The sequence below is a fragment of the Solanum tuberosum genome, unplaced genomic scaffold, assembly GCF_000226075.1.
Source record: "Solanum tuberosum cultivar DM 1-3 516 R44 unplaced genomic scaffold, SolTub_3.0 scf00180, whole genome shotgun sequence".
Taxonomy (NCBI): Eukaryota; Viridiplantae; Streptophyta; class Magnoliopsida; order Solanales; family Solanaceae; genus Solanum; species Solanum tuberosum.
In genome coordinates, this window is record NW_006239107.1 from 307,695 (window position 1) to 329,570 (window position 21,876).

The window sequence follows — 21,876 nt, forward strand, 5'->3', positions numbered from 1 at the left end:
ATATTTTATTGTTTATTAATTAAAAACGTAAATGTGGAGTAATATTTATAGTGCTAGCCGTAACAGATAAATAATGACACATTTGGGGACAGGAAATGTTGATTTGGTTGAGACAATATTTGCTGCTATAAAATATAAAGATTAGCTATATTTGATAAATATTTCAAAATATAATTACATAATTACTCGTTTAGGCCCAAGCCCATCATCCCATCAGCCGATCGGTTTTTGCATGACCGTTAATTTTACGGAATTGCGGTAAAAAAAAATCTTAGTATTACGTTTTTTATTTTATTTTTAACTGATCTCTCTCCCCTGTGTATATCTCTGTGAGTTTTTCTCTGTCTAGGGTTTTAACCCAGAAGAGACTTCAATCAAAATTATCGAATGCCAAGCTAAGCTCGCTAGGTTTTATTTCAGATCTTCAAAATCAGTTTAAACTCACATCTTCGGGACCTGCTATTTCGCTATTTGGTATGCATTCAATTGTTTTGTGCGTAAATTCTTTACTGTTGTAGTTTTGTTTATGGGCATGTTCGTTACTGTCACTTGAAAATGCTTGAAAGTTAGAAGGTGAATTTTTAAGCTTACGAATTTGGGATTGAGATGCAGTTGATTGATTTATTATTTGCTTTGTGGAAGTTTGAATCTTCCTTGATAATATGGAGTGTCTTGCTTGCTGCTGAGGGTAGCTTTAATGTAAGTTTTGGAGAGAAAAAAAACGAGGAATAGATTGGTTCTCGAGTCAAGTTGGTGCCTTAAGTGTGTAATACTTTTTTTGGAGTTGTTTCTTTTAGGGGGTGCAAGGTGTCCTTAGGGTGTTCCTAGTTAGAGATTAAGGTAAAACTTTTTTCTTTCTATGTGGTTTTGTAAAATATGAAAGCTGTCAACTTTGTGGATATTCACGTATTCTTTTGTCTTTATGTTACTGAAAGTGTATTAGCAGTCTAGATAGTGGTAATAAGCTTTAATGGGAAAAAAGAAGAACGCATGAGCTGGTCATGACCTAGATAAGCCAAAGTTTGTTCTGCTAATCGCTACCCGACTTTTATAAATTGGAGGAGGGAAGTATCCCTTTGAAGTCCAATTCCTCTAATTTGGAAGTGTAGTATCAATGCTGAGATTAGCTTATTATCGTCTCAGTTTTTGCATTGAATTCTGCTTTCTTCTCTTTCCCTTTTTTCTTTTGCTTCAGTTCTGTATATGCCTGCAAGGTAAGAGAAATTTGTGTTTTCCCCTTTTCCACTGGAATTATATTTCTTGAATCTTTGAATTGTTACAAAGTTGCATTTTGTGTTTGTAGGGGGCTGCTGTGGATGACTTAATTTGGTGATCAGCACGTGGGAATTCTTAGAACGGGTGGGACCGTGAACTCCAGATTTCTTAATTCTATTGGTAGCTAGCTGTTTGAGATGTATGGTCAGGGTAACTATGCAACTCAGAGTGGTCAAAATGATAACATGCCTAGGCCTCAAATGCAGCAGTGGTCTCCTGCCTCTGCCCCTCCTCCTCCTCCTCCTCCTCCACCTGCTGCTCAGGCCTCACGTCCACCTATATTTCCACATGGTCATCCACCAGGACCACCCCAAGTTGGTCAGCATGGCCCTCCTTCATATCAGCATGCCCATCATGTTGTAGGTCACCCTTGTCCACCTTTTCCAGTTCCAACAAGTGGCAGCAATTCTAGTCAATTTTATCCGCTACCCCCTCCTCCTCCTCCTCCTCCATCTGCACAAGTTCATGGAAGCACCCCAATTCTGCAATCTCACCAAGTCCCTGTGCAGCATTCCCAGTGGAATCCCAGTATGCATCATGTTCCACCTTCAATAGCCCCAACTGCTCCTAGAGTTCTTCCACCTCCTCCACCACTAAGTCAAATGCCTTATAGAGGTGCTATTCATCAGTCATCACCAGACAATATGCAAGTTTTTCTTCATAATCTTCCTCCACCGCCACCACCACCACCTAATTTGCAGAACCATGGTTTTTTCACACCTTCCCAATTTGACCCCACCACACATTCGAGAAACCATGATTCTCATGTACAACCGGCAGTTTCTGGTCCTCTGCCACCTTTGCCGCCTTCACCTCCTGGGGATCCGCCTCTTCCACCATCTTCACCACCTCTTATATCTACCACTGCAAATGCTAATAGTGCTAAAGATGAGGGGGCGTCTGAGCACAATGGAAGGATTGCTTACAGAGAAGGTTTACCAGTAAATAAGAATTTAGCCTCGGATCTTCCATCTTCTCCTCATAAGCCTGTATCATTAGCATTTCCAGGAGAAGTCTCATCAGTTCAACTTATTAATTCAATAAACTCAGCTCCATCTCATTCAGCTGCTGATTCTGATATGGAGATGGAAGGTTAGTGTAATATATGCTGTTTGTATGCATCAAGTGTCGATTCTCTTTTTCTTAGTGCTATTTTATGCTACTTGTATCCCAATATAAGGGTGTAGTTTGTCCCAGTATAAAAATCATGAGAATAATAACAAATGTGAATTGTTTAGTATTTGTTGAAGGAAACGTGGCCACATATTGTATTTGCCCTATTGAAGTATAGAAATTGAATAGGTCCGTCCTAGATTTTTTGGGATACATAAAATGTATTAAAACTTTCTTAGTGTATAGCATTTCAGGAGAGACCAAACTGACTTAACTTTTTGGAGAAGTCAGCATTTTATGGCAAGGATTCTAGCGTATGTTTCCTTTGGAAAATGATCATTGCTTCTATCTATTATTGGAACTCTTCCTTTGGGTAAGGTTTCCTTCAGTCTTATTTTCTTTTGTGCTAGTCTAGATCCCTGAACTACAAGGACCTTTGCTCATATTTGAAAGACAGATAGTGGACACCAATCAATTGCAATGGGTCAGATGCAGGGAGAACCAGTCAGTTGTTATTAGTTGCCTCTAATATTATCATCTCCCATGCCTAGTATAACAGTGGAAAAGTAAAACACGGAGGTTTAATAGGACTCCTTACTAGAGCGCCACATGCAGCAGCAGGAGTCCTAACTGTGGTACTGATGTGTCTTTAGAAAAAGAAAGAGAAGTGAGTTTCTTGCTATTTCAGTTATAAAGAATGTGAGGTGATTGAACTGCGCTTTTGGAGTTGTTGATTGCATTATCAAGTAATTTATCAAGTTCTATAGCACACTTGCCACTTCAGTATATGCTTGTTTCTTTTGCAACCTGGTCATTGAATCCTTTGCATTTCTTTATTACTTAGAAGCTTCATTTAACCTGATTGACTAGTGTGAAAGTTTGTATTCTATGGTTGGAACTCTGAAGCTATCTTGCTTCTCTGTTGGACTGTCAGATGATATCACCCAGCTAGATGAAGATCTACAAATCCATCCTTTGGGGGCTGAGAAGCAGTTACAGGGTAGCTTAACTGAAGATATACTACATCAAAATTCATCATGCTGTGGACCCTTGGAGTCTGAGGAACAAAAACGAGGTGAAAACTGCTTTTGCAAATAGAGGAATTAAACTGAAAATTCTGTGCAAGTGATTCATGTTAAAATAGCTCTAATGTCTATAGTTCAAAAATATGTTAGGAAGCTACCACAAATGTGAAATCAAATTTCAGCTGATATGAGATAAAGACACCCCTGAAACATTTAATTGTTTATATGAGTAAAATTATGCTAGTAGCTTTATTTTTTTGTTTTGCTTTTGACGACATTTTGATTTGATAGCTGGTCCTAAGTCAAGTAAAGGGTGAGGTTGCAGTAGGATTGATGCTAGCTTATAGATAGTTTAATCGTAATGAATCCTCTTAACAATGTACTAAAATGAACCTAAATAGAGTGTAATGAATACATAAAATTCATATATCCAACCCATCTAACTTGGATTGAGGGTAGTTCTTGATAGATTCTTAGATTTTGTCAATTTTAAAAAAAAGATTATAAGATTTTGACTTTCTCCAAAAATATGTAAGAGATTTTGACTTTGATGCAAAGTTGCCTCCTTTTTGTTTGTATCCTCTTACATCTTCAGTCTCTGCAGATTATCCATATCGAGCGCCTCCAAGTTTTCATCAACCCTTCTTGGATGATCATGTGCAGACATCAACTTCCCTGGAGAAAAAATTGAGCCATCCTAGAGGATCACCCATTGATAAGGAGGTTGATCTTGAAAATGTTCACAGTCGGTTCATGGAAGCTGCCAGCCCTTTTAGGCTAATTCAAGGCTATGCTTCGGACGACAGTTTGGACAATGATAGTGAGAATTGTCTTGAAAATCTTGGCCGTTTAACAGTTCCTCCACCCAGTGAAGTTGTTACTATAATTCCCAAGACTGATACTGGAAAATCACCAATATCTTCAGTTAAACCTTCAAATTCTGTTGCTAAAGATGACCCTGAATCTTTTGGTGCTTTAAAATTTGAGGATTCCATTGATCATATTAATGGAAATAGATTATCCTTGAAGAGTGATACTGCACCTGAAGGACTTCGTTCGGAAAATGTTTTGGACGTTAATGATAATGACAGTTTTGATATGCTTAGGGAAGATGCTAAGGATAAATCACCTACACGGAAGGTTGATGAGTTTGGTAGATTGGTTAGGGAGGGAGTCAGTGACAGTGATTCTGATGCTTCACGAAGGTATAAGCGGAGACATGGAAAAAGAGGAAGAAGCCGGAGCAGAAGCCGCTCTCCATATGATAGGAGGAGGAGGAAGAGTCCACGGAAGAGAAAGGACAGGCGGGATCGATCTCGGAGGTACTCACTTTAATTTGCCTTTTTCTATGTTTCTGGCCAGTATCTCTTCTGTTGATTTGATTTCTACTGTAGTTATGGATGATCTTAAAATTGTCAATGCTTAAACTTTGCAGCATCTCACCAAAGAGATACAGAAGTAGAAGCAAGTCACCTTCTAGACACGGGTCAACTTCTGGTGGTGACAAAATGAGAAGGGACAGAGGTTATCCTCAACAATGTTTTAGTTTTCTTCGAGGCAAGTGTTACCATGGAGCATCCTGTCGATATTTCCATGCTGAGCCCGATAAGAGTGATAGATCAAGATCTTACAGGAGCAAACATCAGCACCAAGATCTTCCACTTCTTTCAAAGGATTCCGATATGCACGATTCAAAGGATTCTCACACACATGAAAAGATTGGGACTACACTCAAGAAACCGGTCCACAATCATGGTGGATTCAAAAGCAAGGATATTCCTGATATGGAAATGAAAGATATGAAAGAGCCTGAACCTACTTCTGATCTTTATGGAAAAGAGAATCAAATGGGACCTGCTGACCGTCCAGTAATTGTTGCTGAAGTGGAGAAGCTTCCTGGTGATGCTACTGGGGGGATGCCTTCCTCAGTTGGATGTATGGGGATTCATCAGTCTGCAGATGATGTCTCTGATCAGATGCTCCTAAATGCAGAGGAGAAACCTAAAGAGAAATGTGATTCGTCTGTTTTGGAGTTATCATCTGTCCAGACATCATTCATGGTCCCACCCGTCCAGCTTCCTCAATTTGTGTCTGCTAAGGATTCACACCCATCAGATACACTCCAGGCAGCACCCTTATCAGCTCCCTTTCCTTCATTTCCACAGGCTTCAAGTACTGCTTTTACTCAGCAGATGCCCAGAGATCACAACTTCCCCCCACCTTTTAATTCTGCATATATTGGAAGTGCTCCTCCATATCAAATTCCATTTCCTCATCAACCATCTCCATTCACTGTACCTCTGAGTTCCTCTTGGAATTCTCTTCCACCACGTCCAGCACAGGCACAGGCACCACACACGCAATTTGTGAACGATTCCTCTGGAAATGCAGCTGGTGTACAACATAGTGTTCCTCGAGTACATTTTCAACCAAGTTTAGTAGTTCCAAGGAATGACTTCTATGCAAGCACATCACCTGATATTCCTCAAGTCGGTGAACGTCGTACTTTTGTGCAGACTCAACCTATCTATTCTAGGGGATCACCGAATAGACCACCAGCTTTCCTCGGCGACTCTCTGGCTCTTGGTGAACTTCCTGGTCCATCTTCTAAGAGTTATCCTTACATGCAACAGCCACATTCTGGTCCTCAGACAGCTGGTATTTCTCGACATCTTGTTGAGCCTGGAGTAAGTTCCTCTGTGTCAAGGTACACATCTGATTTATTAGACCAGAACCAAGCTCCTCGCTTGCCTGATTTTGGTGGATCCAGATTTTCAAGTCATTTCAACCCTTATGCTTCTTCATTTGACCAGCCACTAACAACGAAATTCAGTTCGGACCCTTTAATACATGGAAGAGATATGCTCCCTAGTAGTAAATACGGTGCATTTTGTTTGAGTAATATGCCAATTGATGGCCATCCTGCAGAAAGTCTTGGTTCACGAAATATTACCCCATCATCTGTGCATACTGCTGAAGGAATGTTCTCCCAGCCAGGTGGTAACCAGTATGATCCACTTTATGACAGCATAGAACCATCTACTAACTTACTTAAGAAGTCTGATCCTGGTTATAAGCTTGAAGTAACTGATGACTCAGGCGTTATGTTAAGGCTCAGTGGATCCAATGAACCACTGGATGTGGAAGTAACCAAGAGGCAGAAAGCAGATGGAGCTATTGCATTCACCGCATCTGCAGAAAATGATGAATTTGGCGAGACAGCTGAGGCAGAGGTGGGTGCTGTTGAGAATGGAAGTCCAAGTGATTCCAGTGATGAGGAAGATGTTCCTACAGGAGAGATAGAGATTGAACAGGTGAAGCCATCAGGGGAGAAAAAGAAAAGCAAGGAATCCAGATCTATGAGGCTTTTCAAGATTTCAGTTGCTAATTTTGTGAAGGAGATGTTAAAACCATCATGGCGCCAAGGTAACATGAGCAAGGAGGTTTTCAAGACAATAGTCAAGAAAACTGTAGATAAGGTCTCTGGAGCTATGAAAAGCCACCAAATACCGAAGTCCAAGACAAAAATCGACCATTACATTGACTCATCACAGAGGAAATTAACTAAATTAGTCATGGTACGACCTTTTCTTATCTTTGCTGTTTCCCAAAACCCTTTATGTGATATACTGGTGATTTTTTAAAAATTGGTAGATCTACTGGAGGTATTTTAGTTTTTGCCAAGGGTTTAATTAAGTTTGTAAACATTTTTAGTTTGATTAAACTAGTCATGGTAACCTGCCCGATCCAACTTGTTTAACGGGTTGGGTTATGATCTGTTGATGGACTTGATCAATGGGTTGAATCCAAAATGACCCATCAAATGAGTGAGTCAAAACGGCTCAGCATAGTGTAACCCACGAGTCAAAATAGGCTTTTTGTAGACACTGTGGAGCCACGCTCGTTGCCCTAGACTTACCATTCTTGCCTAATCAAAACATAGTCATATTTAGGGATTGGAATAATGTACATTTGGAAGAACTTAAGCTAATAACTTTTTAGAAAAATGTGTTAGTTTTTGCATTATTTTCAAGCAAGTGTTAAAAAAAGATGGAATATTGGGTGTATTAGGTTATATCACTCATATTGACCCATCTTGATCCAACTCATTTAGACCCTATCAGATTTTGTGTGGTTGGGTTATGAGCTGATTATTGGGTTGATCCACTTTGAACCAACCCATCCATTTGCCACCTACTAGTATGACCTTTTTGACGAAAAGTTCTCATTTAAATCTTAACGGAGGAGCTAAAAGTCACTTGACTATATGGAAAGGAAACAACATTTTTTTCGTTCTTTTCTTAAGAGGTTCTTATATATACTGTTACACAACAACCGTCTTATGTGATCTACTGGTGGTGTTTAGGTTTTGCTTATTAGCATTGAATTAAGTTTATGCCTACTGAACATTTTGCTTGTCTATAATTAATGTGGATTATTGAGTTTACGCTAGAGTGGATCTTTCGGGAATACTTTGCAATATCTGTAAGTAGGTGGGTGGGGGTTGTTGTGAATGATTATTGGTAGTAAAGCATCCTAAAGTGAAACTGGTGTAAGACATTAGAACAAATGTAATCCTTATCTAATCACTCCGATCAGCATACTTCTCCAAAGCCACTCCTCTGACCAACTAGTGGTTCTTTTGCTTCCTCCTTTGGGCACCTAGTGGTGGTAGCATGCTTGTTTCTCATTTTTATGATACCTAAAGTAGATCACTTGCTATTGTCTTAGCTTATATCACAGTCTACCAGTGTTTCTAAATGATGACTCCTAAAATACTAATTAAGTAGGCGTCTGGACATAAAATATGTGATATTTGAAAAAAAAAATTAAATTTGAAGTTAAGTTGAAAAAGTGTTTGAAAATTGAAGTTGTGCTTGGACATTCAACTTGAAAAGAAGTTGAAATTTTGTGAGCGGAAAAGATTTTTCACTTGAAAAACAGGTCAAAACACTTCTAACTTAAACACATCTTAAAATATATTTTTTTTCAAAAAATCAGTCCTATGTATAAGCAAATGCTGCTTTGAAAAAAACGAAAATATTTCCATAGACAAATGGCTCCTTAATAACTTTGTCATGCTGGATGGAATCAGAGATGAGGTAGCTAAACCCCTATGGTAAGTTGTCTAAGTATGGAAAATGAACCATCCATCTAGGGACTACATGATATCCCTTCATTCAAGGGGTTACCTTTGAATGGATTCTAAGGTCCCATTCTAAAAAGTTGAATAAGCGGGTAAAACCCTAGGTATGCAGCTTACTTCAGTTGTGGGCCTTGTTTTTTTTTGAGACTTCTAATCTTTTCATCTGACATCTTCAACACCATTCACCCATGTTCTGAAGCTTACAATTCTCATAATCTAGAGACTTGTCGTTTGATAGAGGGTATAAAAACAATAGCCAATAGTGTATTAGTAATGCATGTATTAGTTATGCATAGATTATTTCTTATGCATTGTTTGGTTTTGTGTATTAAAAATAGTATGCATTGTATAAAAATATTTATTTACAAAAGTATCCTTCACAATTATGGTGGAAAAGATGTAAAAGTACTTTTGAGGAGTAATTGAGTTTTTAACCATACTAATGCATGCATTAAATCCTTTGCATTACTAATACCATGGATTTCTAGGTATTAGTAATACACTCCTCAATACACAATAGAGTGTATTAGTTATACATACCATGAAAAAATGCACCAAACAAGGGATTACTAATACATATAATTAATGCATGCACTATTTTTGCTAATACACTCTACCAAACGACCCCTAAGTGTGAAAGCCTTGGTTGTGTAGGATGCCCTGATTAGAAGACATTATGCAAATTTGATACCATGTAACTAACAGTTATATTTTACAGGGATATGTTGATAAATATGTCAAGGCATAACTGTCTCGTTGGCTGCACCAGTTGGCAACATCAGTTATTTTCTGTGTATCGTCACTGTGGATGCTAGTGTGACCGCATTCAATGGCGTATGCTTTGAAATGAAGTGTTCCCTTGACAACCAGTGATAGTTGCTTTGCTGCTTATTTGGACAAAAGCTTAATATGCACGACTGCCCAAAAACATTGATGCCTGGATTTTTTCCTTGAATGAGAAACATGGTATTTCGGACAACAATGCTTTGGAGGGAATGGGGGGTGGAGTGCTGTTACTGTACATCCAACATCTACAATCGAACACCTAAGTGTTGAGACCACAACAACATATTTAGAAGGGCAAAATGTATGTAATAAGTTTTGGTTTAGTATTGTTTCTTCTTAATAGATGTATTGTTCAATGGGTGTTGTGTATATGAATATTAATAGCAAGCATGTTATAAATTATTTCTGTGTTGATATTCTCATAGTTATTGGCCTTTCAATTAAGTTTTGGTTTAGTATTGTTTCTTCTTAATAGATGTATTGTTCAATGGGTGTTGTGTATATGAATATTAATAGCAAGCATGTTATAAATTATTTCTGTGTTGATATTCTCATAGTTATTGGCCTTTCAATTAAGTTTTGGTTTAGTATTGTTTCTTCTTAATAGATGTATTGTTCAATGGGTGTTGTGTATATGAATATTAATAGCAAGCATGTTATAAATTATTTCTGTGTTGATATTCTCATAGTTATTGGCCTTTCAATTAAGTTTTGGTTTAGTATTGTTTCTTCTTAATAGATGTATTGTTCAATGGGTGTTGTGTATATGAATATTAATAGCAAGCATGTTATAAATTATTTCTGTGTTGATATTCTCATAGTATTGGCCTTTCAACTGCATTAGTGAAAAAATTAGAAAACCATATACTGCAAATTCGAAACACTGTTCATGTTTATTGAGGTCCTTGAGTCTTAATTAGGTCGACTATCATGAACCTACACTTGCATATTTTGTTTAATACTGCAAAGAAAATTTTAGGAAGCCATGAAGCGTTTGGCTCCTATATAATTTCACTTTTTACTTTTTATCTTGAAATTTTCTCTTGATGATTAAAACTATGAGATCAAATATTTAGCGTTGATTTCTAATAATCTACCTAAGTTACATGGCATGAATCTTCAAGCCACATGTTCTACTCTAAAGCGAATGACCTAAGGATTATATATGCAACTGTATATTAGACACGCTGTACTAAAGTATTTAACTTAACTTGCATAAATATATTGATTTTCTATCATCAAAAACATTGTTAAATCAAGTTCATTGGGGTCCAGACCCACTGACTACATTTTATTTTATTTTTAAGGAATAAAATACTAAAATTGTCTATATTTTTTGCTTTTGGAATTTATATGATACGTGATTCTAAATTTATCATATAGTATAAAATTATTCTTTCTGTTTTCCAACATACAAAAAAGGAAATATTTGGAGAAAGGGATAAGATTGGCGGAAGTTGGAAGGATCCGAATCCCCAAACGATTCTAATTCTGGATCGGGTTTCTCAAAAATCCCCGCTATATTCAAACCCGTTTACTCTGGTCCTTCCACTTCTTACTCAAAAATCACTGGATCCAGATTCACTTCTCTCCAAATTTCATCATCAGCAACAGATTCATCTAGGTATCATTCATATGCTTCAAATATAATGAAAAATAATGCTTTTTTATACATTTTTCTGATGCATATTACGGTTGAGTATTTCGATTAATCTGAATTTTGAGTTTTCTAGGTTAATTTACATAGACATTAACTCTTTTTTGGAATGTGGTGTGTGGATTATCCATTTGTATTCATTCATGTGTTCGAAGGAATTTGTGGATGTGACTAACTGAATGTCTTTACTATGTTTTGGCTTGACGAAATTGTTTGTGTTGTGAATATGTTGCTGTATTATATTTTGGGGAATGTGAACAGTTGTGAAGTACTCCCTGGTTTCAATTTTTTTGACTTGATACGGAGTTTGAGAAAGTTGAGAACTTTTGAATCTTGTGGTTTTAAACTAAAGATACGTAGAATGTATCAAAATGTACTATGATCTTGTGGTCTTAAACATCCATCTGGAAAGATAGAATTAAGGAGTTGCTAAAAAAAAGAAAGAGACATTCTTTTTGAACAGACTCAAAAGGAAGTAAGAGAAACGAATTGAAATGGAGGGAGTATGAAGGAAGATTATGAGGATAATTAGTATAAAGTTGATAAATCTTTAAATTAAGTTTTCCTAGTTTCTAAAGTTCAGTTTTTTTTTTAGTATATCTTCTGCGTATTTGTGATTACCTCGTTTCTTCCACTGAGTGGGTTTAATGACATTTCTGTAACTAAGGTAGCCACACTCTTGATGGCCATGGAAATATTGCAGAAAAATTTCTACTGATTTCATGCTTCTGCTTTTATTAGGAAAATGCATTATTAAAATTCTCTAGTTTTTCTCATTTTCTGAAAAGATTCTTCAGTTATAGACTGATATTTCTCACTGAATTTTTGTTTTGTGTCATCACAGGACTTGCCTGTTAATTAGTTAAGTTGTTTCATCCCTTATCGAATGAAAACAATGCATAGCAGTAGGATTGTTGTCCAGGCATTGCCTGCCCCTGGGACTCCTGACTATTGGGACACTAAGAAGAGTAAGGGTGGTACTAAACTGAGAAAGCTGAACAGCAAAACTGCTTTTAGCAGAGGGCATTGTAACAACGATGTTGATGACGTCATTCCCCAGCAGTCAAAAAGAATAAGAAACAAACAAAATAGGAGGATGAATGCTGTGTGTTTTGGTATTAATAATATTGACCACGTGGTAGCAGCTCCAGCTAGGACTATGAGTCCAGAAAAAAGTCCACATATATGGTCTTCTGACAATATAAAATCAAGTACACAAGTAAGAAGTTGCATTGCAGACTTGAGTGCATGGAAGGTAAAGAAAAAAAGAAGCATTTTGAACAGGAAGTTTAATTCCTTGGAAAATGATGTAATTGCTTGTGAACTTGATAATGCTTCTTCTGTACCGGGGAAGAATCATTTAGATAAAGGAGATCTGGTGATGCACAGTAGTGAGACAGGGACATGTCTGCCTAAGAATGCTTGTGATGGGGTTGAAGAAACTAGTAGGAAGAACCCCTCTAAATCTAGTGGTACTGATCATGATATTGAAACTTGTGGTGATAGGTGCAGTGACATTTCTAAGGATCACATATTTGTTACTTCAGAATCAAAGTCTATCTCTGAAGTTGAAAATTGGAACGAGCCAGTTCCTAAGGTAGACAATAGTATGACTACTGAAAGTTGTGATTTTTTCAATAATGCTGCAATTGAGATGAGGGGTCTACAAATATACCCAAGACTGGAAGTGCTGATAACTTATTCCAGGAAGAGGAGAAAGAATTCTAGTGCTTCTGCAAGCAGTTTACCATCTATCATGACAGATGCTACTTCCTCTTTTCCAATTACAGAAAATAAAACAACCACCACCAGCCCAGACCATTGCCAAGTGTCCATATCATACTCCAATAATTTCCCTAAAGAAGTCATTGCCGGAGGTGGTACTTTGTTGATGGGTGTGCAACCAATGTTTTTAGAGAAGTCAGCAGGTGACAATTCATGCAGTGAAACATGGAATAAAAAGGAAATGATTCAGATTGATAATCAGAAAGAAAATATCAACAGTTCAATGGCTTCTATCGAGGATGGGTCTCCAATAGACTCCAAGGCAGAAAATCATGAGCAGGAGAAGAGAAATGACACAGATGCCGCTGTCAATGTGTCATATGATTGTGAACTTTCTAAAGACAGTTCACATAATGCAGTGCCATGTGATCATGGGGTCTCCAATGACACGTATAGTATTGTCTCAACCAATGAACCCTTGAATGGGGAAATACAATCAGCAACTGAAGATAGTCCTTCTCAGTCAAGAGATAGGGGTTTTGTTGGTGAGAGGAGCCGAATAACAAATGTGGGTATGATCCTTCCATTAGGGAGAGCACTTAATGCACGTTCCAGTAAAAAGCTTCTTGTACTTGATGTGAATGGATTACTTGCCGATATTGTTCCACTTCGCTACGTCCCTTATAGTTTGGAGGCGAATATCATTGTATCAGGGAAAGCTGGTGGAGTTGGACAAACTTTGTATTTCACTTTTCATTTTTACTTTTACTCCTAGAAATTATTCTAACTGAGCTTTATCTGCTGTACCAGTTTTCAAAAGGCCTTTTCATGACGATTTTCTGCAATTCTGCTTTGAGAGATTCCATGTAGGTGTATGGTCATCAAGGATCAAGTACTCTTCAAACTTTGTTTACTCGCCATAGTGACTTTACCAATATCACTACTTCTGAAATTTTTCAGTAGTTTAGATGTCAACTCATGATTTTATGTGCCCCATGTATGTTGTTGAAAAATCTGCAGGAGAAATATGGAGTTGGTTCTTGATTTTCTTTTGGGAGATGCCAAGCACAAGTTGCTCTTTTGTTGGGTAAGAATTTCTTGCTTCTCATAGATTTTTGTGACCTGGTGCTGGTGCTAGTTGTAACTCTAGGAGTTCGAAGCTGAAGACTTGAAAGAAAGTCTTGTGATGCTTGGACTTTAGTATCAGTTGAAAACAACATTAATGGATGTGCATGGTGACAGTTCGTTATATTTTCTGATCTGTTGGCATCCATTACTAATGCATGGTTCTATAAATCTGGAGATTTGTTGGGCACCTAGGAAATAACTCCTTGGAATTAGAATCAGATCCAAAATTGAGAAAACATGAATTATGTTGTTGCACTGGGTTTGTTGTTATTGTTGATTCCAAATTCCATTTATTCTTCGTCCTTCGACTGTATGAGGAAGGATATTCAGTCATACCTAAACTTGGGGGTGTCAAATTGGCAGGTTAGAATGGGTGGGTACAACAAATGGGTCATGACCCAAGCCGCCCAAAGGATACTTAGGTTAAGATGGGTTGAGCAATGGGTTATAACCCACCCTGCCCAATTCTACCCAATATTTCAATTATTTTTCCTCCACCTCTTTTTTTTTTCTTTTTCAGATTATAAGTTTATGACACAGATGCATCCTTCATTGTGATATAAAAGGGCTAAGGATAACATATGGTGCCAACTTCCCTCTGTTATCTCGTTCCTATGCTACTCGAACTCTTCAAAAATCCCACTGGGTGCGTGTCGGATCCTCCAAAAGGAGTGCATTTTTGGAGGATCTGACACGGGTGTGGCAACATTTTGGAGAGTCCGAGCAACATAGCCTCGCTCTACAAGCAAATACTTAACCTGCAGTAGTTGAATTCCTGACAACTACATGAAGTCTGCTGCATGGCTTAGGAAATTATGGTGTTACCTTGCTGCAATCAGTTGGATTCCAAACTAGTGGTTCACTCTCTTGAGTAGTTAATTTTTAAGATTCGGAAACCTGGTTGGATGAACACTTATTGAGTATCTTAGATGTCTATATGAACGTAGTTAATATTTCTGGTTCTACCCACTTGATTGTGTGTGACCCAACACGTGGAATTCCTGTCCGAATTGTCAAGTATAATTTTTCAGTCATTTATTTTCTTTTTGTGAGAGAATAAATTAATGTATTTGATAAGTTGCTATTTTCCAACCAAAGCCACTTTTTTTCCCTTTGTATTTTTATTCATCTAGTTTCCTATTTGCCTCTTTCACTTGTCTAATTCAAAGTAGTATAAACAAACTTGAAACTAATTATGCAGGATCAGTCCCACTGCACTGATACAGGTTTTCCTGTTGTTGGGACAAGGAGGAGCAAGCCTATTATATTGAAGAAGCTAAAAAAGTTATGGGATAAGTACGAACCAGATCTTCCGTGGGAGAGGGGCGAATATGATGAGTCAAACACACTTCTATTGGACGACTCTCCGCACAAAGCATTGTGTAATCCGGTGAGTTTTAATCCTTTCTTCTGCCTGAGAAATTTACTGCATGATTAAAATCCAATGAGTTTCAACTTGTATTTTATGATTTTCAGCCAAATACAGCAATATTTCCAAATTCATACCACTACTTGGATGAGAAAGATGACTCATTAGGTGAGTTTCCTTCCTATGTGTGTTCGTATGTGTGCATGTGTGTGTGTTTTTCCTTGCAAAACTATCACAAGTACTATGGACTTCTTCGCCCTTTTTCATTGAGAGACTGGTGATATTTGGACACCCCAAGTATTCCATGTATATTTTCGGGTGAACCATGCATATTGATACTGCCCTCTTCTCTTGTGCTTTCCTTTTTGTACAAGCCTTTTAGATTGTTGTTGATAGTTCCTCGCTTTGCAGTTCCTGGAATTCATACCTCGAGTTTTATGTAATTAAAGCAATTTACATTACTTAATATAACTGCTTTAACACTGTGTCATTCTGTCCTGTATGAGGTAGGGATGTTGGTCTGTCATCAACATTTGTCCAACTCATACTGTTTATGAAATTCATCTTGTTTATCCCACGGCAGGGCCTGGTGGTGATCTGCGTGTTTATCTTGAAAGATTGTCCATGGCAGAAAATGTTCAAAAGTATGTAGAGAATAATCCATATGGTCAACGACCTATCACTGATAAGAATGCATCTTGGCGTTACTATCGTAAGGTAATTGCAGCTGCTACATATTCACAAGAAAGTGGTGCTAACAAATACTCTACTCATAAATGTCGGTATTGATAGAAGACTCGATTTCTGCAACGGGTGTCCTTTTGTATCATAATATATTTGGCTCAATAGCTTTTGGATACTGGCAACAAAGTAGAACATTTGGCTTTGCTTTGTGGGCGTATACTTTCAGCCGGCACATCTAAGAACAGATTTTGCATATACTTACCTTATCCCTAACCCAAACATATCTAGTTATCTCTATCCCAGCTAAGCTATTTGGACTAAGTTTTGTTGTATTATACTTGAAACTATTATACTTATAGTAGTCCTTATGACCAAGCATTTGTGTTGTAAACTTGTAGTAGTCCTTGTGACTTTGCAGACTAATCTGTTCTCTTGTATGCTACAGTTGGTAATATTAGAAATATATTTACTGATTTTTGTATGAGTATTTACTTTGCTCCTCACACAATTGAGGAACAATACAAAAGAATGGATGTGGATTTGCCAATCAGCCTCAAATAGGCTGCCAAATGATTGAAACAAATGTGAGTCTGGTATCGACATTTGTTCAACAAGTTAGATGTTTATTGAACAAGTTTTGGTTACTAGTTGGACGAAACATATTGGTCCCAGACAAATCCTATAACTCTAAACCCTTCTCCAGTATGCCTACTGATAGGGCTCATTTTTTTTAATAAGTTATCTCAGGATTAATTATCTCGAGATTAGTTATTCCAGCGATTTTATCCTAACCAAACATGAAATAAACTCATCTTAAAATTAATTTTGGGATTAGTTATTCCTCATCCCTCGTACCAAACGAGCCATTAGTATTTGCTAGTATTACCAATTTTATCTTCTGTGGGACTGAAGCCATCAAGTCGATGCATTTGGCGTTGTACGTTGAGTTATTGTTTGAGTTAAATAGATGCAATTATTGGTTCCAATATTAAATATAGTTAATATTGTTATATTAAAATGCCTCCGTAGCATAGTGGTAGTGCGTTCGCTTCGTAAGCGAAAGGTCGCGAGTTCGATCCTCGCCGGGGGCTATTAATATATTTTTTAAAAAGAAACGTTTATATATATATATATATAATTAGCTTATTTTAAAAAGTATTATTACTTTTGGTGAGAATTAGTTTGTTTGGCCATTAAATTTTTAATTAAAACACTTTTGAGCAACTATTAATGTTAGCTAAACTATTTGAAAGTGCTTTAAAATATTTTTTTTTCTAAAAAATGTTCTTCAAGAAATTAAGTACGATAAGGAAAAAAATATTTGGTCAAACACCATCTTTCTAAATAAATACTTTTAACCTCCTAAAAGTTTAGCCCGGCTAATAATTTGCATGCTCTTTTACTATTTAAGGGTTTGTCTGTCACCTCTTATTAGTTAGTATTATTATTATTAATTAGTACAATTATTATTTGTTTAGTGGTAGATGGATATATGAATTATGATGATAGTCCACAGCCCACAGCCATCGTTGTAAATAAATCTATCCTCATTCTCTAGTATAACAATAAATCTCGATCTTGATGATAGAATGTATGCAAATTTTATTATTGCTTCATGGAGATAATAAGACTATTTTTTTATGAATAACAAATTAAGATAATCATTGTAAGAAACTCAAATAAATTCTCTCTTTTATGGTATCCATGCCCTAAATTATTTTCTTCTTTCTTGTATATATGAGGACCACATCCACGTGAGAAACCTTACACTGCTTTAGAAAAAGTGAAAACTGCTATGGGCCATTCCTTTAAATTTTCTTGGATCTAGTGATATGACATCCTCATAATTGAGTACTACTTCCTCCGTCCATCCATTTTTAATTGTCATGATTTTCTTTTTAAATTCAAATTATAAAAATTATAACTAATATTTTATGATGTATTTTTTCATTATATTGATATATAAAAAATTACAATTTATAATATTTTTCGTATAGTTTTTGAATATCTAAATTTGTTAATTAAAATATCAAATTAATGTAATATAATTTAACTTTAAAAATAAGTCAAATTAACTTTTGAAAAGTGTAACATAATAAATAAAAATGGACGGAAGTAGTACAATAAGTCACTATCCATCCATAGTTTAATTATCTCATTTCCCTTTGCACCCACTCTAAGTCTCCAACATAAACAAAATTCATTTAAGTTACTTATAATAATATTATACATTATACACACACATGCATTACAATTTTTAACTTCTTTTTTTTTACGCTATCAGGGAATTATAGATTGATAGTTTATAAGTAATATAATTTTGTAAATATTTTTTATACAATCAGTTTTAAATTTGGAAAAGCCTCGTAACCTTTCTTAATTTTTCTCGCTTCCATGCCTGCATGCCCTTAGGGTTCTCATTCTTTTCTATCGTTATATATCTACTCCCTCCTCCATCCATTATTATAACTTATAATACTTTTTACGTAGTTTACAAATATATAAAATTTCATTTTAAAAAAATTGAAGATTCTACGCCCAAATTTCCAGTCAAATTTAAATGGTTTTGAGTCTCGAAAAATGAAAAGTTCTACAGAGGATATATATATAATTCTTACATAATGTTAGTGTATTGTACGGCATGAAACTGATTTTCTTGTTTTTGTTTTGGATGAGAGTAATTAATTTCGATATCTAGGGTTTGTAAGAAATTACAAAACCCAGATCAGAGGGGATGTATACTTAAATATGTTTCATTTAACGAAGTATTAATTATGTTAATTGTATTAATAATACACATTGTAGTACTCTCTCGACGCTATCGATTAGTTATAATCACTGATATTATATTGCTTTAATTATTCAGGTATTATATATATATTATATACCTCCCTAAAAGATATGATAACATTGTTATTCTTTTGTTATTGCTATTTAACGTCATAACTTTTAAAATATAATATATTTAATGCAAGAACCTTATTAAACGTTGAATCCTTAAAACTTAAATCACGGATCCACAAAGCTATCTGCATGTGGGGCGCATAAAATTACTTTAATTTGCAGAAAGTAAAACAGAAAAGATGGAGAGCAGTAAAAGTAATAAGTCTTTATTATATATATATATATAACTTTAAATAGAGCATAATGGGTCTGAACCTAATTAAGTTATATTATTTCATGAAAAATGATTAAGCCATTTCCATAGGAACTATACATATACTTTTGTTAGATAGTTGTCATGACCCGCCATGTTAAGTACCGCACGGAGCTTTAGTGAGACTCTAAATCCGTGACATAGTATTAAATTTTTGGAAAATATATACCAATAACACAAACAATACGAGGAAAAAACATAAAAATTGAAGGTTTCATATATAATATGAACAACAAACACAAAATTAAAGGCTTGAAATACGTGTAAAATATTTTCTTGAAAATAATATTTGTTCCCTCTCCTCTCTGCAAGATCGCTATGGGATTGTACGTAAAATATGATCACAAGCCTATAATTTTCTGCACTGTGTAAATAATGAGGAAGTTCTATTGGAAATTAGGTAAGAACTTGAACTTGATCGGCCTATTGGAGAAGAAAAGATTTTTTTGGAGAATATTGTAAATTAAAAAAGAAGAAGATATACTCCAAAAAAGTTATCTTGAAAATCACAAGAAGTAGTAACCAAAAAATGAACAGACACACCCTTTCATTTAAAATACTTATTATTAATTTTCTTTTAACAAAATTGCTAACACTAACTTTCTGTAAGAATGCATATAATTATGTTGGGATACTAATTAGGTTAGGTTTTCATAAATCCTACAAGGCACAAAAAAGAATAGAAGAGGAAGATAAACATAAAAGCACACTTGTATCATTAATTAGGAAAACTTCACACTTGTAAAAAAAAAATATTACAAAAGGTCTTTTTTTCTAAACTGGATATTACAAAAGAATACATCTAAGTTACAATATAAAGACTACATTATGCACCAAATCATAGACCAAAATTCACATGAATATAACTCAAAGTGCACACTCAAAATAATCAAAATTATGCTTCTAACAAATTATATATACTAATATTGACCACATAAATTGTGGTACAACAAAGTTTATAAACATAAAAAAGATAGATATATAGAATAATGTCTTACAGTATCAATTGCTGTATAATATGCTTAAGAACCACTGCCTTCTTTATGGTTGTGTTGATGATGATCTTGTAAGTTGATCCCCTTGTTATTGTCATTCAAACTGAAGGAAGATTTCACTGGAACACTGATTAACTGAAGAGTTGGCGTGAGCGAATTCTGATGGAAATGGGAATTATATGGAGGAACAAGAGATGACAATGTTGTAGCACTAGTAGTACTACTACTTGGACAAAAATATAGTTGTTGATGTTGATGATGAGAACCTGAAGGAAAAGGCATATTTTGTTGTTGATATTGATCTTGGTAATTTCCAAATGGACCTAATGATAAATTTGAATTAGGTAATTCCCAATTATGGCTAATCAAGGCATTATTAGTACTATTATTGAAGGTGTTTAACATGCCTAAATTAGAAGATTGAAAGAAATTATGATTACTACTTTCTTGATGATCATGATCATTTGTAGCAATCCACTTCTCTTTTCCAAATCCTGTTTCTGAAGTATCAACAAAATCTAAATGATGATCTTTCATATTGAAGAAATGAGAAAGTGATGGTGGTGGTATTTGTAAAGGTGGAAGTTTATCAATTTCATCTTTAGTTGCATCTATTAACCAATCTACAACTTTGCTAGGTTGGCTTAACCCAAGCCTATCTTGAAGATCATACAATTGAATTGCTGTTGGTACTGAAAGCCTGATTCTCCTGTCTCTTAATCCCTTTACAGTACACACTTTACTGTGTCTATCTTTCCCTCCAAAGGTACGCGATACGCGTACAATTCTTGGATTTTTAAACCCTGCTGCCCATGACGATGACTGCCTCGAACAAGTACTTGATGGAGTAGTAGCAGTACATGTAGTAGTACTAATAGTAGTCCTTGAGGATGTTTTACTATTGTTGGTGTCACCCCCACCAGTTTCTTGCTTTTTTGTGTTCATGATGATCAAGTACTAATCACTGCTTTCTTCATTACACAAATATTCATTAGAAAACAAGAAAAAAAATGTTATGTTACTCATTTCCACATTCTTTTACTAAGTGTAACATTTCTTGTATGCATTAATTCTAGTTGTGAAGACAATTAGGTATATATATGCAACTTGAAAGTTCCATCCATAAAATTGAAACTCAAAAAAAATTAGGGAAAAACATTAGTGTGACTAACCAATAGATATACAAGACTGGGCTCTTTTGAATCCTCTCAACAATAATTGAACTCGATGTCTGTTGTTGTTGATCTGATATACTGTTTCTTGGGACGTGTTGAGGACGAAAAGATATGTATAAGGAATTGAGGAATGATAAAGTTGAACTCAGGTCAGATTTGCAGCTCACAAGAATCTCTTAAATGGCATTAAAGTCTTTCTGTTTAATACCACATCAAAATGAATGAGTTCTGAAGCAATTTTGAATGAGAAACCTAACTCATGTACTCACAATTATAAACTTACAGAATAAGTTAAAAGAAGAAAGAAATAGAAATAATTGTTAGAATCTTACCATGCCATACTGCTAAGGCAAGGAAAAAGAATAAAAAAGGTATGACGAATTCGCGGCCATGTGTATCAATACAATCATGACACGTGACACATCGATTCAATAAATGTAACGCGAATTTAAACAAGATTACACAACACAAATGAAGAAATTTTTGCACATTAATTAATGAAGTAGTTATAAGTTAAAATTTGTTGGTTAATGTTAAGTAAGGTAGGCTGTTAACTTCAAATGGACCACTTCCTATAGTTAGAAAAGAAAAAGGAGTTACTATACTTTTTTCTCCTCTTTTTTTTCCACTAGTGAAAAGTA

The 21,876-nt window shown here is 35.6% G+C and overlaps 3 protein-coding genes and 1 non-coding gene across 5 annotated transcripts; 3 read left to right on the plus strand and 1 right to left on the minus strand.

Moving 5' to 3' along the window:
• The first annotated feature begins 294 nt into the window (after positions 1-294).
• Positions 295-10,155, plus strand: LOC102603976 (uncharacterized). 2 transcript variants are annotated; one of them, XM_015312024.1, is made up of 6 exons: positions 295-474; positions 1,304-2,367; positions 3,323-3,463; positions 4,009-4,735; positions 4,849-6,991; positions 9,278-10,155. In XM_015312024.1, the coding sequence occupies exons 2-6, from the start codon at positions 1,413-1,415 to the stop codon at positions 9,305-9,307; spliced, it is 3,996 nt and encodes a 1,331-aa protein (XP_015167510.1). In that variant the 5' UTR covers positions 295-474; positions 1,304-1,412; the 3' UTR covers positions 9,308-10,155. The 2 variants fall into 2 exon arrangements, with proteins under 2 accessions (XP_015167510.1, XP_006354749.1); XM_006354687.2 differs by having other exon boundaries at positions 4,018-4,735.
• Positions 10,156-10,724: 569 nt separating this feature from the next.
• Positions 10,725-16,392, plus strand: LOC102604432 (uncharacterized). The gene is made up of 7 exons (XM_006354688.2): positions 10,725-10,969; positions 11,847-13,449; positions 13,538-13,619; positions 13,748-13,814; positions 15,057-15,245; positions 15,332-15,392; positions 15,808-16,392. The coding sequence occupies exons 2-7, from the start codon at positions 11,889-11,891 to the stop codon at positions 16,011-16,013; spliced, it is 2,166 nt and encodes a 721-aa protein (XP_006354750.1). The 5' UTR covers positions 10,725-10,969; positions 11,847-11,888; the 3' UTR covers positions 16,014-16,392.
• Positions 16,393-16,927: 535 nt separating this feature from the next.
• TRNAT-CGU (transfer RNA threonine (anticodon CGU)) lies at positions 16,928-16,999 on the plus strand. The gene has a single exon. It is a non-coding gene; the product is annotated as a tRNA-Thr (tRNA).
• Positions 17,000-19,950: 2,951 nt separating this feature from the next.
• LOC102604765 (transcription factor TCP5-like) lies at positions 19,951-21,544 on the minus strand. The gene is made up of 2 exons (XM_006354689.2): positions 21,233-21,544; positions 19,951-21,031 (listed from the first exon to the last, which is right to left on the minus strand). The coding sequence occupies exon 2, from the start codon at positions 21,003-21,005 to the stop codon at positions 20,088-20,090; it is 918 nt and encodes a 305-aa protein (XP_006354751.1). The 5' UTR covers positions 21,006-21,031; positions 21,233-21,544; the 3' UTR covers positions 19,951-20,087.
• Between the last annotated feature and the right edge of the window lie 332 nt (positions 21,545-21,876).